The sequence below is a fragment of the Falco naumanni genome, chromosome 6, assembly GCF_017639655.2.
Source record: "Falco naumanni isolate bFalNau1 chromosome 6, bFalNau1.pat, whole genome shotgun sequence".
Taxonomy (NCBI): domain Eukaryota; kingdom Metazoa; phylum Chordata; class Aves; order Falconiformes; family Falconidae; genus Falco; species Falco naumanni.
Window position 1 is genome coordinate 56,234,627 of NC_054059.1, and position 18,924 is coordinate 56,253,550.

Genomic DNA, 18,924 nt, shown 5'->3' on the forward strand with positions numbered 1-18,924 from the left:
GGCTAGGAATGCAGTACACAAAAGAAATTCACCCAAAATGCCCCCTGCAAGGCATCCCTTTTTCTTATATAAGATGTTGTACGTTTAATGTTTCAAAACGCTTCATTATTTCAGGTCCAGAAATTTAATGATGACCTGTAAAAGAGGTTTCCCTATGGATATGTTGCATTAAACTCAAGACTGACTAGACATGCATATTTCGGGACCGTGTTTAGGCACATGGCTTCATTTTTTACTGTTATAACTTCTGCACTTTTAACTGTTTAACTGTACTTTTTCAAAACTTTCTCACAATGAAAAGAAAGCTTATAAGCATTTTCTTCTGGAGAGTTGAAAAATATATGGGGCATAAAAGAACATGCATGACTTTATAATCAGATGCAGTCCAGTGACTGTCTGGTGACAATAGATAGTGACAAAACACAAAACCACAAAACCAGTGACTTGTACTGATATGGTACAATTTTTCTTACACTTCCGTAGGTAAGATGAGAGTGTGTGCAGATGTTTGTTTTCCCAGAGCAGAAACATTCCTCACAGCCTTTGGGATTATTTTGCTGCAGATTGAAGAAACCTGGTTTGCAATGATCACAGTTTTCACCTTCAACATGTTCCTGGAAATGCACATTAGAATATTATTTCAGTTGTCATGGATAGAACTTGAGATCACCAGCTTTATACTCTGCAGAAGAGTATAAATGCAGGACTGTAAAGACGTTCATAGGAAAGACTGTTCTTATTGGTGAGTACCAGTAGCAAATACTCTACATAATAAAAATCACTATGGCTGCATGTAAATAACAGGACATAGAATATGAACATTGTAAGATTTTTAAGTTTTCTTCTGCATGAATGGACATACTTAATTTCAGGGACTAATCTGATTTACCTCCTTTATACTTAAGAGTCTTGGAGGGGAAGGAAGTATTGGCACAATGTTACAGCCTCGACTGTAGTTTGAAAGTATGGCTGATAAAACCTGTGGATGCCCAACTGATGCAAACTACAGGTATATAGTAGTAGTTGTACTAATCATTCAGCATATTTGTTTTTCATTGGTCTATCATTAATAGCTGAATTCAGGCTAAATCCAAGTGTTAAAAGGGCTGCATTTCCTCTTTCCATAACTACATATGTTTGCCGGCCATGCAGTCAGGTTTACAGACTCTCCCACCACAGAAAGCCAGGCACTAAACACACATGAAGAATTCTATTAGCATTTGGCAATTTCATTTTCCAGAGAAAGCTCGTGTTGTGCATTAAGTCCTGCTGCCTTACACAATAAACCAATTTGTCCTATAGGCAAAGATAAAGCTAGCTTTTCTATAAGGAGTACACTGCAAAAGGCTCATGCTGTGTTACTGGCTTAGTAATTCAGTATTTTTCCCAAGATAGCCCATAATATTCTTTCACTTTCAGAAGCGTTCTATACAGTCTCTTTAATCCTGGAGACAGTGCTCTATTGTATGCACACAGGATTGTTGGCTCTATGTCAACAAAGAATGAACACATTATAGAAAGCCTGCCCACGCTGTGTAGTCTATAATTGCTTGAAATACACAGCTCTGAAGTAAATCCACCAAAATCCATTTGATGGCCTCCTGTTTAAGATCTAGGAAGCATGGAAAAAGCAGGGCAAAGCATGTGGAAGTATGGGGAGAAAGGATAGCACAAGCGGATTAAAAGAAAATTGGAACAATGAGGGGAAAGGGGTAAGGACAGGTAATCGATGAGATAAAATGAAAATGTAAACAGGTTTTCACCACTAATTATACAGTAACATGTTTAGCAAAATATCTTTGCTCTGTCTCTGTTGCTGTGCTGTATTCGTGCTCCCCTCAACATCATATAGAACCTGTTCAACAAACCAAAAATCTCTTTAATACAACTCAATGCTACCAGGCAGTTACTTTTAACTTCAACATCTCCTTAATTTCAAGAATGGTATTTTTACATTTTCACTAGCAATCTCAGGATTAATCAAGGCATATTATTGCCAAAGGTATGGTGAAATCATCAAGCTACTCATGCTTCATATGAAAAACAATGCGGGTAATGTTTGGGAGCTCACAGGCATGTAAATGCTCTCATGCACAATTCTGGAAACTAGAATTATGAACACTGGTCCCAAAAGTTTCAGACTTTGCTGATGTACTTACTTAGTGTGTGCAGAGTAGGAAGGGGAAAATAAAGGAGCCGCAAAGCAAAAGTATGTGTTGAAATGAAAAGCTGCCCTACTCTGCAGTCACAAACATGTAATTGGTGAGTAAAACCTGTGTAATTCTATTGAGTGGTCAGCAAATTCGCCAAATAATAGATATATAGAAGCTGAAGTTGGAAAGGAGATCTAACCTATCCTTCAGCTGATGAAGCAATGTTTCTACAGCCTCATTTATTTCTGAATATTGTGTTCATTCCAGTTTTAAATTATGTAAATGTGAGACTGAACATATACCTTCAGAAAGCTCTCTGAGATTAGTGAAAAAACAAGCATCTACACTTGTCCCTCCCATTTCTGTACTTTAGCTTACTCTGCTTGATATGGTAAAGATCAAACTAATACCCACTTTGTTGCATTTTGCTGCTTACAGTTAGAACTGTTCTTCAGTAGTCAATTTCCTTTACAAGAAAACTCTCTTTAGTAAATTTACAGCTCATCATATGTAATTGAAATATGCGATTAAAAGAAGGGAAGCATATTTCCTAAGACCTGCTATTAACTTGTCCAGACATCCCACTTTATTCTTCATGTGGGGCATAACTAATCTGATGATTTCAGTGTCCCTTTGACCATAATCTGCTTTGACTTGAATTTGAAGATTGCTAGTGAAAACAGATGTGTGTACGTATCTGTATCTCAGCTATCTGCAAAGAGTATAATTTTCCCCCTACAAGCATTTAAAAAGAGATTAGAGGAGCAGAAAGGAAACAAAGGATGAACATCAAGGAAAATGTGTATGTAGTGAGAATTCTCTGGGTTAGGAACAATTATCTCTATTCTATACTTGTTCATTTTGGTCTGACAGTACTAACAGGTCAGTTCAGCACTACACAAATAATGTAATAATAATAAAAATAATTAAGCAGTGGTTGTCTTGTATATAGCACGTGACACATTCATCAAAGCTCCCTTTCAAGTCAGAATATAGCAAAAGAATCCCTTTTCTGATCTTCTAGACTTGATAGTTAAGGAATTAGAACTGTGATATGGATTGATCTTATTTCTGATAGAGAGCATGTGGCTGTTACATAAAGTGAAGAAAAGGTTAATTTTCTGAGCAGATTTCAGTGCTGTTCAGTTGTCACATCAGAGCTTAATGTGTGCATGCAGATAGACTGAATTATTTTTTGTACATTCTTGTATTTAAGGATGTAATGTAAGGCTTTTTAAATTCACATTTGTGACTAATTCTGTTAATTAAACGCTGGAAGGAAAATCCCAGAAGTATGACACAGGAAAACTGACCCACAGTACAGTAAGTTGCCCTTTGGGCATATTCATGGTTTACTTACTAAACTATGACTTACAGAGCACCACCATTTCGAAAGCATTACTGGTCAGTAGGTATTTTATTAGAAATGGATGCATGTTTTAATTTTTTTTTTTTATTTCAATATAATATCAATAGCTAATTTGCTGGAGGTACATGATGGCACACAGAAAAATTCTTAAATTTTCTTCCTAGAAATTAAGAAATTCATCCTACAGAAAGGATGGATTATCTTTTTTGAATGTTAGAGATTTCTAAACAGTCATACCAAGGCAGGAAAGAACGCTCTCAGTTCGGAACTTAGCAAGAAGAGAGAATGATATCCTTAATGACAGCTCCTGAAAGACAACTTTCTTGTTTGTTTTAACATATCATCAGTTCACTTAATTTCTTCTTCTGAGGTCACATTACAGGTTAGTTTTAGAGCCCACAATACTTTAAACATATAGATTCTGAGTAGATGAAAATGGGAGCTCGAAACAAATGATTAACAGGCTTCTTAAATATCCCTTCATCACATTCTAAGGACTTGCATGACTGGCAGCAGGGTCCTAGGTACCTATGTTAATTACAGTGAGTACTGAGATTACACAAGATAATCTAAGACTTTACAGGACCAAGAACAAGTGTTCTGTGAGAAGTGGCTAACATAGATACTAACACAGCTAGGAAGGACAGTGGAATGCTATCATATGATAGAAGACCATTATCTGCAATCTTTCAATATCACTAGTATCTTCCGATGGCTCAGAAGAATCTGACATCCATACCTTGCAGATGCAGGGACCAATGCAAGGGTCAGCATTCACACTGCCTTTCACCGAGCAGTTGCAGGGCAGGCACTCAGGATACCCTGTGTAACCCAAGGCACATCTGTTACAGCTCTCTCCTGCATAACCAGTCTTGCAGTGACAGAAACCAGGCAACATATCTATGGGAAGAGGAAGAAAACATGAGACGTATTTGATTTATCATTATTATTATTATCAGGTATGTGTGTTAAGGGAATGCAAAGCAACACCTTTGGGAGGTGTAACATACGGGTGTTTACTGTGGGCCAGACCATCATGTCTATTTAACTCAGCATCCTGTCTGAGAGAGGCGAGAATAAAACATGCAAGGATGGAGCAAATATATAGCAATCTGAATACTGAGCTTCTAGAAATCTGCATATCTGAGATCTTCTAAACTGAAACTTATCCCTACTTCCTTGCATCCAACAGTCCCTGAAAAACTTATCTTCCATTAATTCACCTAAGCACCTCTGAACATGCATTTATTTTCAGAATCCATAAAGCTCCCTAGCAGTTCCACATTTAGCCATGTGTAGTGTGAAAGAACATACCGTGTTAAACCTCTATTTATTGCCCTCTAATTTTCGTATCATAGAAAACAGCAAGTAACCATTCCCTACTCATTTTCTCCATGTCATCTGTGATTTTAATATACCTCTATCATATCCTGTATGACATTTTTATTTCATATGTCAAAAACTCCTAAGCGCATTTAATATCTCTTTATACAGAAACTGCTTTGCATGGCTGAAAATCTCTATTGTCCTTCTCTGCACTGTTTCCATTTCTAATAAATTATTTAAGCGGAAAAGAGTGCATAGTGTAGACCTATAAATGGTTTGATGATTTTTTTCAGGCTTGTTTTTTAAACATCAGTAATATTTCCTAAGGCTCTGTTGACCTTTTGGACTACTGCTGAGCCAGCATTGAGCTGATACATTCAGGGCACAGTCCAAGATAATTCTCAGAGTTGCTTCACAACGGATAGTGCCTAATTCAGATATTGCTGTAATCACTGTACAAGTAGAACTACTTTTCTCTCTATCTTCTACCTTTCCTTTAATTGTTACAGAAATGCATCAGTTATTTTACTATCCAGCCACTGACTATCTTGAGATCTTTTTGAACATTTTGCAGTTCTTTAATTTCTCTATGCTGAAAGGTTTTGTACTTGCTAACTTTGTCACCCTCCTACTCATCCCTTTTCCAGGTTAAATATGAATATTTTCAACTGTTCATATTGATCACCACTGTGAAAACGGTCCATTTATTCTTTTAACCAAGTACTAATCCATGAAAGAACCTTTCTTCTTTATTGTATTACACTGCCTTTTGTGGTCTTTGGTGAATGATCTTGTCAAAACTTTTTGAAAATCAAAATACAATATTAATCAAATGGGCCTTTGTTCACATGTTCATTGAATCCTTCAAAGAGATTCACAAGGCACATGTCCTCTGCAAAAAAACTGATCTTGGTTTTTGCCCATTTTTGCCACAGTTCAGAAAAGATATAAATCACTTACTGTAACTCTACTGATTTGCTTGGTAAAGAAACCAAACCTTCTGATTTTAATTTCTCAGAACCCTCTCCCTTTCTTTTACAAATTGGATAAGCAGGTTCTATTTATGTAGTATTAATGTAAGTTTAAAAAAGTATTATAAACTATAATTAACACTTCAAGCAACTTCATTTTCAACTACATCCAAATGCCATGGATAAATATGACATATGCCTGATGAATTTTTATTCTTCATTTATCAGCCTGCTCTACACCTGTCACTTCTGTTTGAGATAGCTCTTCTAACTTGTTCCCATGAACAAAGACTCCCGAGTGGGAAATTCCCTAAGCTCTTATATTCACTGATACAAAGAATTAATCTAGCTTTTCTGCTGTGTCTTTTTTTTTCTTGAGATCTCTGGTTATAACTTCATTATACCTTAACCATATTTAACTTCTACTGAATTTGAATCTCTAGCTGTCTTTTTGATTCTGATTTATCTGTAGTAGTACTTAGCAAAATTTGAGCATTTAGCAAATTTTTTCTTATAATATGTGTATGTGTTACTAAGAGTATGACTTTCCAGGATCTGTCACAATGTATGTCCTTTTCTATTACCTTTCATTGGATATAACTTCTGCTTTTTTCAGGGAGCTTCTTTTTTATTGTTTAATAGAGATTTTTTTTTCGTAGCTTAATTGCATTGCTTGAATAACTTTGCACTAAAAGAATGCATCTTCTCTGCATGTCTAATATGCAGTACATAAACCCTATACTTGCCATTAGCAGTCTTGGGCTATTCATTCTGATATTCTTTTTAAAGGTTACCTTGTTTTGAGAAAGTTTTTTTTCAGGAAGGCCTTCTCATTCCTACAAGAAAGTTGAAGTTGACTGCCCTTTGAGAGAGTTTTAAACAAGCTCCTGATGCACAAATCCAGAGCTTTTGATAGTTTCTCTAACTAGAAGTTTGAAGAAGCAGAGACCTACAGATGTTTTAAATTATATTCTCTGTTAATCTAAACAGAGATGAAATTCAGTCTGTCCTCTCTAATCTTGGAGTCTCTTTGATCTCCTGTAGCACATCATATTGACTGTCACCTTCCTGATCTGTCCTAATTATATACAGAACTTCAGTGCATGAAATCTCTGTTACTTACTATCATGAAACCATGTGCTCCATGGGTTTTGATGCTTGTGGCCCAACTGATTCTCAGATTTCAGAGCTACCCTCCTCTCAAGTAGCCACGGGTGAGGCCCCACAGCACAGCAAGCCGCAGGCTCTTTTGTGATCTGGGTCAATGCTTCCTAGCTGAACAATCTTGTTTTACGAGAGAAACTTCTGTTCCTTCTAGATGAAAACACCCTGCTGTACACCAGGGTTCAACAGTAAAAGACAGAGGCAAGTTTAACTCTTTAGAAGTGAGCCAGTCTTATTTGAAAGCTTCAGGAACTCATTCTTAGTTATCATGAGTCAAGTCTCAGCAAACTCAAATTCAATTAAATGTCTCAGCATGGAACAACTCCCAAACTCTCATTTAAATGTATAGGCTCTCCTCCACTGCCCAGTCGGTCCATTTTTTCAGTTCCTCATCAAAAACCTTCCTTTCTCCTGCTCTTTCTCTGCAGTTGAGGAAGACAGACCAGGATTGGAAACCCCACTGTCACCAGCCCAGCAATGCCCTTCCTTATGTAGTATATGCAATAGTGGATAACCTTCAGCCTACCATTTATCAAGAGACCTCATGGTCCACAACAGAGAGAAGGCGGCATAGGCACTGCTGTCATATATTCTTCCAACTGTTATGCTTGTTGATATGGTTAGTCTGTAGATTTTGTTTGGCTCAATGCCTTCTTCCTTTTACAGCACTTGCAACATCCAGGCTCTCACTGTATTACACAGTATGTAAATTCCTGTCAGCGTCCCACTGGTTATTTTTGACTAGGCTTCTGTAGTGCATATGCAGCGTGAACTATGTCAACAGCCCAATTACATTTCGACGTAGGGCAGATGTTTCAGGTCTGCCTGTTGCTGGTGTTGTAATGAACTAACACTTCAGCAGATCACCTTTTGCTTTTGGTCTGTCGCTTCACAAGCCTTGTTTGAATGGGGCTTTATTTGTTGAAGCTGTTATTCCCTGTTTTCTGCCTAAACATTTTTTGTTTCTGCCCTATCTGTGAGTGTACAGAGGCTTTGAAAGTTCATCCTAGAGGATGAGTCATCTTGAAATACAAGTTTTATCGGTTAGTTTTCTCCCAGCCTACCAGTCTTTAAAAACTGCGCAAAAAGAAAATACATGCAAAAGCACACACCAGACCTTTGAAAAAACCTGCAATCCCAGGGACTGGCTTCTGCCATTTTCACTGCTGTTCAACAGTGTATAAATTCCGAAAATGATCTCATGGAAGTCAGTGGGACTGCTTGCTGAGCAAAGTACTATGAAGCCTAAAATGTCTGAGAACGTTTTTCAGCAAAAATAGACATTTGTCATTTGGATTATATTGTACATAAAGAGGCAATAGGGAAAAAACTTGACTGCATGATAGCATGCAGTGACGACCGAGTCACAAATGTCAGTTTCCAAACCTCACAGCTCTTGCAGGTGCTTAAAAGCCAAGTAAAATGTCTATTTGTTAAAATCTAGCCGCTACAGCTTGAAACAAGAGTACTGATACACTGAGGAAGCCTAATTACTGGAGTGCAAAGTAGTTCTGAATGTATAGGTTCCACCTTCATTTCTGTATGGACAATTGCAAGTGAACACAGTATCACCAATGGTCAAGCTTACCTATTAATAGTACGGATTGGACATAGGTTGATAATTTTAAACCTACTGCCTGCCGGTTACAAAACCCAGAGACATTTTCATCAGTTGATTTTATGAATACCACGGTTTGCAAACATACTACGATTTACTGTAAGTTTCTGGCTCCTTCTTTTCTATATTGCTCATGAACACATCATATAACATTGCTATGAAAGATTCAAAACAAAAAATATACCATAAAAGCTAGAATAATAATATTTCACTTCAGAATGCCGAGTGAAACATGTGAGGACAAAGTTATACCAGCCTGATAAAAATGGAACTTATACATGCTTAATATAGAAAAATACTTCTGAAACAATGGCTGGTCAATTATAAAGCAACTCCTTCGTGTCCTTTTCATATCTCCTGAAACCTGATGATCACTGCAGGATGTAGTATTTTAAATCCTCCTGTTCCACTTCATCAATGTACTAGTTATTACGGTATTTGCTACAATTTCCCATTTTAATTGTTGCTTACCTACAGTATTCAAGCACACAGCCTCCAGCTTTATTTTCCTTTAGAACTGTTCACAGTGACTTTATATCCCCAGTGATTTTCCTTATTATCATATTTCCATTTTAATTTAATGTTTTTAATCTTCCCGACTCATTTGCTTACCACACGTTTAAGAAGCATATTCCCATCTTACACCAAGCAAGCAATTTCTCCTTAAACAACCAGCCAGCAAACTCTGAGATGTATTTCAACCTACCCGGTGTGTATTTAGTCTGGTTTACAGGTGAATAGATAGATTTGTTCAGTCAGATCATGCTTTCCAGCCTTTCCTTTATGTAGGCTCCCCAGTGCTTCAAACCCAACTGCTGCCCCAGGTGAGCAGTGTACAGTAAAAAGAATTTTATCAGGGTATTGAATACAAATTTGAGGTGAAAAAAAAGGTTAAAAGTGATCTGCTTTTAGGGTAGTTTCATGCTAAAAATTATATCCAGACGTGCTCTTGATTCTAACACCACCTCTTCCATCACCACAAAACCCTTCCCTCAAATATTTAAAAGGCTTTTAATTTCAACTAGCATTATTGTGTCTTTCCTGTTGAATAAGACTTTAAAATCACAAATCTGGCCCACTGGCCCAAACACTATAATCAAACATAACGTGCAAGAAGTAAACAGTTTTCCTAATCTGTTGGAACCTCATTTAGCACAGAAAAGCAAATAAACAGAAAAACACGAAGCAAAGAACAGGACCATCGTAGGTAAAACGGCTACAAAGCCCAGTTGTGTGTAGAGCTGACAGTTTTGTTCTTGTGGTCTTAAAATAGGTAAATCAAATAAGATAAATATGTGGTTCTTGAGACTAGAAGAACGGCTGAGATCTGAAACTTGTTTGAATGCCTGGGGCTAGATGAGCAGGACTGGCTGCTTGCCAATGAAAGTAAAAGGAGGCAAAACAGAGAGAGATAATCTGATTTTGGATATTTTATCTTCAAGATGGTGGTATGACACATTTCTTGACTTATTAGAAAGACACAGTTAATGATCTTTAGATTAGATGGACAAAGATAATAGAGAAAAAGCAAGAAAGGAAAGGAAGGATCCAAACAGGAGCTTTATTCTCTTCCTAGCGAGGTCAAGAAAAGAGGCAGGAGAAGAATTTACCAGAAAGAAGATCAGGGGATTAAAAAGGCAGAAGGAGATACATGAAGCAAGGTGGTAAAGCATAGTAACCACGCAACAGGATTCTGGAAGCGTCAGCAGATTTAGAAAGCAACTATGAGATGGTTTAGATCTGTTGAATGCTCCAAGGCAAGAATAAAACACTATGAGAGCTCCTAATGACACTATTACTGACAACCAAACAAGATGGAAAAAATGTCTTTAGCTTTTTGATTCTCTCTTCCCCTGAGAGAAGAGCTGACAACCTGGTAACTGCCCTTCAGCTGGCAGGCTCCCGCAGAATGACCTGCACCAGTGGCCAGCACAGAAGGTGTGCAAAGGAGGACCCACAGCAGCAACAGACAGGATCAGAGAGACCAAGCAGCTGCTTATCACTCAAGCAGGATGTTGCATTTCTTTGAATTAATCATTCTTCCATCTCAAAACCATAGCCTCTATTTTACAAAAGCACTGAATGCTAGTAGTGGCAAATACTTGAATAAAAGTTGTTCCATTTAAGAGTCTGAGCGGCTTCTTTGTTAAGTCTGTCACCTGTAACCTGTACACTCTCACCCACAGGTTTGGTACAGGCATCGCACTGTCTTGCTGTGCTTTTCCCAGCCTTTGCATTCATCCTCTCTGCTGCTTCTACTGCCTCTCCTATCAGTTTGTGTGATGGGCTGCACTCAGGGAGGCTGCAGGGTGGCCTCTGTGAGGAGCGGCCAGGGCTGCCCCATGTGGCTCCAGCCAGTTCCCCCAGGCCCACCACAGGGCACAGCTGAGCCCCTCAGCCAGGTGGGTCAGGGAAGGTCAAAGAAGGAAGGGGAGGAGGTGCTCCAGGTGCCAGAGCAGAGATTCTCTCTAGCCCCTAGAGGAGACCATGCTGGAGCAGATATCCACACTGCAGCCTGCAGAGACCCCATGAAGAACAGGTGGATATTACCCAAAGGAACTGCGTCCCATGGCAAACCCACGGTGGAGCAGACTTTCCCTGAAGGACAGCAGCCAGTGGGAAAGATCCACGCTGCAGTCAGAGAAAAGTGCAAGGAGAAAGCAGTGTCAAAGGAGGAGGCGGCATTATTTTTAATTTTTGTTTTTGTTTGTCACTATATGAATGTGTTTAAATTGGCAATAAGTTGCATTAATTTACCCCAAGTCAAGTTGTTTTGCCCATGATGATAACTGGCAAGCAATCTCCTGGTTTTTACTTCATCTCATAAGATGCTTCATCTTATTTTCTCCCCCTGTCCTACAGAGAATGGCAGTAAGAGAGCGGCTGGGTAGGCAGTTGCAGCCAGCCAAAGTCAAAGCACCATATACACCACTGTGACAGTTAATCAGTACCATTTCACTGAACTGATGTAATCAGTACATGATTACTACATCAGGTTTTACACCTCTGGATCCTGTATTTGCATCTCTGCTATGCTGCTTTTATGTTCCATTGATCTCTACTTAAAAAAAGATTGCTACAGTATCTTTTGTCAATAGATTGCAATTAGCCCCATTAAAACATCTCTTAAGAACTCTCGAGTTTTGTTACCTTCCTACAGTATTTTCAGAAGTTTGTCAACAAAAGAATCAGAAAAAATATGGCAATCCATTGTTTCCAAAGCACAAGGAAGCAGTTCATTCTCTATTTGAAGATAGCTTTTACAGAGCTATGGTGAACAGCTTGCAATCCTAACTATAATAATAGGTAGCACATAAACACGACACCTTTCAAAGTTTTTTTTTCTAGGTTTCAAATGGAAATATGCTTAGAGAGGAAAAGACATTAAAACATTATGGTTGTACTAGTTTGAATCTTTGCTGTAAAAGAAGAAAGCTCTCTAAAGCCAAAATTCTCCACTATATTCTATGGGGAGTACTCATCCAAACATACACAAGTTTGCAAGCCATGAATCTGAAAGAAATCTCAGCAAATTTGGGAATTTAAAATCTGAATTTCCTAAGAATGCAGGTGATGAGTAAACATAAAAAACACATGATTTTTTTAAAGAGATATCACAAATGTGATTCAGCTTTTCCTCTGATCATTGCTGAACTTATTCTTTAATATCACTGTCTTTTAGGGATCTTACCTCCTTCTGCATGTTTCTCATCTTTGACACAGGTGTCATGTAAAGACCCATTTGGATCACATGAACACGGCTGGCATGGATCTGGGCTATCTGGCAATACCTATAAAAACAGATTACAAAATAAAAATCTTAACTTTAATAATTGGAAGCTTTTATTTACTTCTTAAACAAAAAATAGGAAAGAATTACTTCTGTGTAGGTAGCTTGCACTTTAACATAAATGAGATGGTTGCCAAGCTTAGCCCATGCAATTTAGGATGAGAGGAAATTGCCTGAAGTTGCACCAGGGGAGGTTTAGATTTGATATTAGGAAAAATTTCTTCACCAAACAGATTGTCAAGCATTGGAACAGGCTGCCCAGGGAATGGTTGAACCACCATCCCTGAAGGTATTTAAAAGATGTGTAGATGTGGCACTTAAGGACATGGTTTAGTGGTGGACTTGGCAGTGTTAGGTTAATGGATGTAACTGATGATTTTAAAGGTCTTTTCCAACCTAAATGATTCTGTGATTCTATTAAAGCTAAAATTTTATTTTTATTCAGAAACATTTAAGTTATTTAGACACAACTATGTTCTCAACTTAAAAAAACAGGTGTAGAAATAAATAAGACCCTTGTACAATTAATATCAATAAATATAATGAAATAGATTTTAAGCATTCACTACCTAAAGTAATATTGACAAATAATTCAGTTATTCTGGTCAACATGGTTCAAAAAACTAACTAAAGTTAGTAACTGAATAAAAAAGGATAAGTGAAGAAAAATGAACATTAGACATTGGAAGAATTTTTTTGGTTTTGGAAAGGTTACCTCAACCAAAGTTAAACCTTGGTCTAGTATCACACTGGGAATATAAACTAGAAGTTCTGCATGAACTTGGTATATATACATACTGTGGATACACTATACACACAAACACATATATATGTAAAATCCCAATCAGCTGGATGATAACCTGATTCAGAGGAAAATACCAAGCAAATGCCCTGCTGTTGAAGAGATCAGTACTCCTTTTCTCAAGCTCTAAGGCTAAAACCAGTATATCAGGCAGAATGTAATTATTGTTATTTGCCGATGTTTTCTGCATTTGAAGATTGAACACCAATCAGACTAAAGGCCATGATTTACCCAACTGAAACCATACAGACAAAAGATCAGGAATTTAAGCACAAACTAATAGTGCAGCTGTCTAAAGCACAGGCACAGCCCATATTGGCAATACAACTAATAAAAGATTCATCTTCTAACAGCTTCAACTTAGATGAAAATACAGCCTTACATGATGAAACAAACACAAAAAATAATTCCCAATGCACTGAAAATGAAAGGCATTCATGAGACACTATAGAATTTCAGTGGTTATTAATTCTACATTACATTTAAAAATAAAAATTACAGACTGTTTTTCTCCGATATCACATACAGCAATATTTTTTGATCTGTAATAACTAATCTTTAAATTCATTATTGAGGCAAAAGTTCTGTTTACAGGACCACATCCTTCTTTAAATTAAATTGAAATACTAGCTGGGGGCCCTGACCTCAAGTGTATTTCTTCATATCAACACAATTCACTTTCCTATTTCTGCGAGTGTTGACTTTATAGATTTCCAGCTGTGAAAAGCAACTGCTACACTGTCAGAATTAGAAGTTAACCATCATAAAATGGCAGTCCTAACTGTGTCATCTCTTTTTAATAACTTAACTCCCCATGCTGAAGCAATGGTTTGAACACTGAGCTTTACAGTGAAGTGACAACAGATCATGCATTTACCCCTTTAGGTCTGAAGTAACCGTCAATGCAGGTCTCGCAGTTAATGCCGCCGGTGTGGCTTGTACAATTCACACACACTCCACCCCCAATGTATTCTCCATGAATGTTCAAACTCTGATTTCTGTTTGCAACATCCTGGTCATAGTAACACTCCTCAGTCTTCCCGTGACAGTTGCATGCTAAAAGAGAAGGAACTGCGTTAGCAAATACTCTCTGGCTGGAGATGCCACACTGTTACTAAGGTATTAAAAAGAGCTGGTCAATGTTTTAGCATTGGTGCTGCATCCATTGTCACCAACAGCACATCTAAGCATTAATTTACTACTTCAGCTGAGAAAAGTAACATGGTCCATCACAAACAAAGCTTGGAATTCTGTATATTGTATTTTTTTCTCAATGTTTTGTCTGGGAGAGTATGGAAGTTGACCGATATACCCTAATTATGTCCTTTGTGAGGTTTTTTAATGGTTTTTTTTCCTGTTTAAATTGATAGTCCAGAAACCTTTTGTTGGTTGCACACACATATGGTTCACGAAAGAGCCAGCTAATTTAAAATACAAAAGGAATTATAAAGAAGGCAGCAGAATGGTATGAGTAAATTAAAATAATTTCTATGAAAGTTGAGAGACATCCTAAAACCACTTGATTTGCACATATGCATATAAGAACTGGGTCAGAACAAAAGGATCCCAAATCTTATAACTTCTTTAGAAGTTCAGATTTGAAATCCTAGGTTTCAGGTCTGCATGCAGGAGAACTAATCTAATAAACTGCTGCTGTGAAAATGAGGTAGCTCTCACTCTTTCTCCCCCTGTGGTATTAAAACATTCATTTCCACATAAAGAGAAATTCAAAGCTCATCAACATGGTAGGGAGTCATTCTCTTCACATCTGAACCAGATCCCAGGGAACTGCTTCCACCATGAAAGTACAATTCACTGAGGGTTGAACAGGCCATAAGAAGTATGTCTCAAAAATTAAACATGAAAACAAATGTTCCCTGATTTCATTCCAGAATGTATTCCCAGTGCAGACACAGTCCCTACTGAAACAAAGATCTCTGTAACCAAAGTTTACAGGACACAAATAAGCAATTACTACTTTTAATATGGGGATATCTGCTTCTTTTTATTTATTTTTAACCACTCATGGTAAAACTATAGCTGCCATCCTACAATTGAATAAGCACTCACATGTAATGGAGCACTAAATTTTATTATGTTCAGAAATCTAATGTTATGTGACCTTTGGGAGTAAGATGTTCAAGTTCAATTATGACTATCCTTACTACAATAAACCTGAAAATGCAATTCCCACCCTGTGAGAAGGAGGTATTTCAAGGTATGTTTTCTTTCCATGTTGGAAAACTTGATATATTGTTTTTTCCATTAAACTCAGAAACTCAGACTCATTTTGACCATGTAAAAATATTTTGTTTCAGCAAGGCTAATATATGAAAGTGCCATTTATATAAAAATCATGCCATTAAATTTTAATTTAATGAAAAATCTGTAAAAAGATTTTTACTTATCAGGATACCATCCTCTTATTTTATCAAAATAAAATGACCATAATTATAAAAACTAAACCGCTTGAAATGATTTTTTTAATACAGTATTCCACCAATATCAGCATGTTACAATAAAATGTTCTGAGTTAAATAAAACTACAATTCTACATGTAATTTTTCTGTTAATTCTTCATGAACAGATGTGGTTAGAAATAAAATTAATAGCAAAATCATGTAGAACCCAATTTCAGTTTTCACCAGCAGCTGCAATAAAATTTCTCTTTTGTACTGCTTTCAACTTACGTTCACATTCGTGCTTAACCAGGAAGGTGCCAGCATGCCAAGGCTTTTGGTTAAAACCAGGACAACACCGATCACATGTCTCTCCGCATGTGTTGTGTTCACACTGACAGATGGATTTCTAATTTAAAAGAAAAACAAATATTTACACAATGTGATGATTTAAAGAATCTGTCCAAGTACATAATCTGCATTCCAGTTCAAATTATGAAAACATTAAAAATGGTTATACTCTTTTATTCATTTATGTATCCTGCATTCACCAGCTCTCAGACAGAAGAGCGTGTTTAACTTGTATAGTTCTATTTTAAGAAAACAGCCACGATGCGAAGGAAGACATTTGGCCAAAGCATGACAGTTGCCCAATTCAGTAAATAAGCCAAAATGCTGCTAGCCCTCAGATACAGCTTCACATTAGAGGAAAAGTGATCTGATAGCTAACTTACAGTAGGAGGAGCGAGCCATTCTCCACCCTTCCCTCAGATGCAGCAATCCTGCAGCTGCAAAGTGGAATCAGTTTTGTTGGCTGATCCAATAAAAATTAGCTTTAAGGTTCAGCATTTTTATTTTACTGGATGAGTCAACTCATCATGTAACCTTCTAACTGCACAACTAATTCTATGTAAGGGACAGTAGGAGTTTTTAAACTAATCTGAGATAAGAGCAGGACCAGCTTTTCAGTTACTCTTCAGTTCCTCAGCAGAGCACCTTAGTCCCAGCTTAGTACCAGCATGAAAATATTGCTGTAGGGAACAACCAAATTCTCTGAGCCACAGAAAGAGCTTGGAAAAGATAAAAAAAAAACCCATAGTTTGGAGAAATGAGGAGCAAAAATTGCCGTCCTTATTGTTATTCAGTGGAGGGGATTCCTTGTGGTCCTTGTGAAGCCACTCAAGGTTAAAGCAGCAAGCTAATCCAGAGAAATTCTGTGGCTCACAGGACAAAGCATAAATCTTGCAAAACAAGGTTAAGGAATGCTTCAGATAAGCAAGGCAGTAAATTCAAGCAAGTTTATTCTTTGTAATGCTAGAGGAAAGATTAATTGTGCTAAGAACTACCTCCATGATGTTTCTAAGCCAAAGCCCACCTATGTTGGTATGGCTCAGTCTGAAGAGTATCCCTGGAGAGCTAAACCAAGTACTCCAAATCTTTTATGGCTTGAGATGTTTTACTTAATGCTACTTTTCATACCAGCCAGATGACAAACATATTTGCCATCTTTCAAAGCAAGACACCATGCTTGTCAAAATGCTTTTATTTTATCTAGTAGCCAAACTATCTGAAGTATGTATCAATTGCAGTAACAGCATTTATTTTCTGAGGTAGACCCAATTCTGACAGATGGCACTGAGACAATGCTGCAGTTTGATAACTAAGGCCATCTGAAATAATAGTTCAACACTTGCTATACACAGAAAAGGCTTAGAAGGATTAAACCGAGGACTCTGTAAAATTTTTACAAGGATCCATGGAAACTGCTTAGAACTGTAAATGCATTCTCTGTAAGATGTCTTCTAGCTGTTTGGGGTTTTTTTTATTAGTTCTTACACAATGGCTTAATGTCATATATAAACAAGATTTTCTGTTAAATACTACAAAACTTACTTAAGTGAATAGTATATGAAGAGATCTCACATTGTGGCACATTAATAATACTAGTAGATTGGAAATTCTGTATTAGTGATAATGTGTGCATAGGTTTGGACCATCATTATCACATTATATTTCAGTATTTCAATTATACTTATGTGTTTCTCAATGGTGCAAAAAGAAAGCAACAAATTGGAAGACATTATAAACAGTTCATGATTTTCTAGACTAGCTTAACTGATCACTTAATTATTATTTCCCACATAGTAAATGTTCCATTCTAGAACCATCATTTGTTTGCAAGTATCATTAAATATTTGACAGTCATTTAGGAAACACCTTGATTAATATTAACAAGGAAAAGAAAGACTGAGTATTAGTGTTCATCTCTAGAGCTACACAACATAACCCAAATTTCTGTTGTTCCTAGGAAACTTTCAGTATGGACTGAATTATCTGAAACCTATTCTTTCATTCCAGAGAAAGCCTTCACTGACATTGTATGAATGTTTATTATTCTGGTTGCCAGCACTGTTACATCCTGGCAGTGCTTCTGACTACTCTTCTAAGTGAAGAGCACACATATATTCACAGAACTGTGAGGAATATCAAGATTTTTTTTCTCATGTTCCACCTTACGAATAAAGCACATTAAAAAAAAAAAAAAAAAAAGGAAAGAAAAATACATACATTGCTTGCTGGATCCAGTGGACAAGCCTTCGCATGGCCTGAACATATACACATGCCTCCAACAGAGATATCTTTTATAGAATAGTAATACTGTAAGACAAAACAGAAATTGAATTGCTAAGTGGATTGTAAAATGCAGGTGCCAAACTACAGAATTCATTTCTGGAGACAAAACTGTCAGATCTTGTTTTATTTCTTTTTTGATCTATTACAAATATAGCAGACAGTGTAATCCAAGCTGCATCTTGATCAACAGAATCAGGCTTAGTGAAGGAAAGGGTATAAATTGGCACAGTTCCATTTGTTTGAAGTCACAAGAGCAATGTCAATTTATACACAGCGTACACTAAACACAAGATAGAAAAAGGCTATATGCACACTGGATAATGGAAAGTCAGATGCAATAGAATTTATTCCCTTCAGAAAACATGAAAAGGAAAAGGCATGACGATGGGGAGAAGAGAAAAGCTAAAACAAAAACTAAGAAAGAAACGCTTTCGTTCACCTTAGCTATGTCTCACTTGGGCATTCAATGGACTCTGGAAAGCACTGTTTTTCACTATTGGTCTTTTTGAATGACTACGGAATAGTCATCGTTACTGATATTTAAATAGCTTTTGACCTGTTGCTCTGCCATTTGAACATCTCCACTTTTACTTTGGTGGGGATTAATAGCCCTGACCGGAAAGAAGAATGGAAAGTTATTTATAATCACGTATTATGACATCCATGAAAAGTGAATCACATGCCATCTTGCCCATTTT

At 37.1% G+C, this 18,924-nt stretch overlaps 1 protein-coding gene across 2 annotated transcripts in view; it reads right to left on the reverse strand.

Annotated features, from left to right (window-relative positions):
* LAMA2 (laminin subunit alpha 2) overlaps positions 1 to 18,924 on the reverse strand; it is a 376,489-nt gene that overhangs the window by 211,259 nt on the left and 146,306 nt on the right. For both annotated transcript variants that reach the window (XM_040599010.1, XM_040599009.1), the window contains exons 6-11: positions 18,161 to 18,250; positions 15,884 to 16,001; positions 14,071 to 14,249; positions 12,293 to 12,392; positions 4,262 to 4,422; positions 474 to 614 (exon numbers count right to left, since the gene is read on the reverse strand). In XM_040599010.1, the coding sequence (XP_040454944.1) occupies positions 474 to 614; positions 4,262 to 4,422; positions 12,293 to 12,392; positions 14,071 to 14,249; positions 15,884 to 16,001; positions 18,161 to 18,250 (789 nt within the window). The remainder of the gene's footprint in view (positions 1 to 473; positions 615 to 4,261; positions 4,423 to 12,292; positions 12,393 to 14,070; positions 14,250 to 15,883; positions 16,002 to 18,160; positions 18,251 to 18,924) is intronic.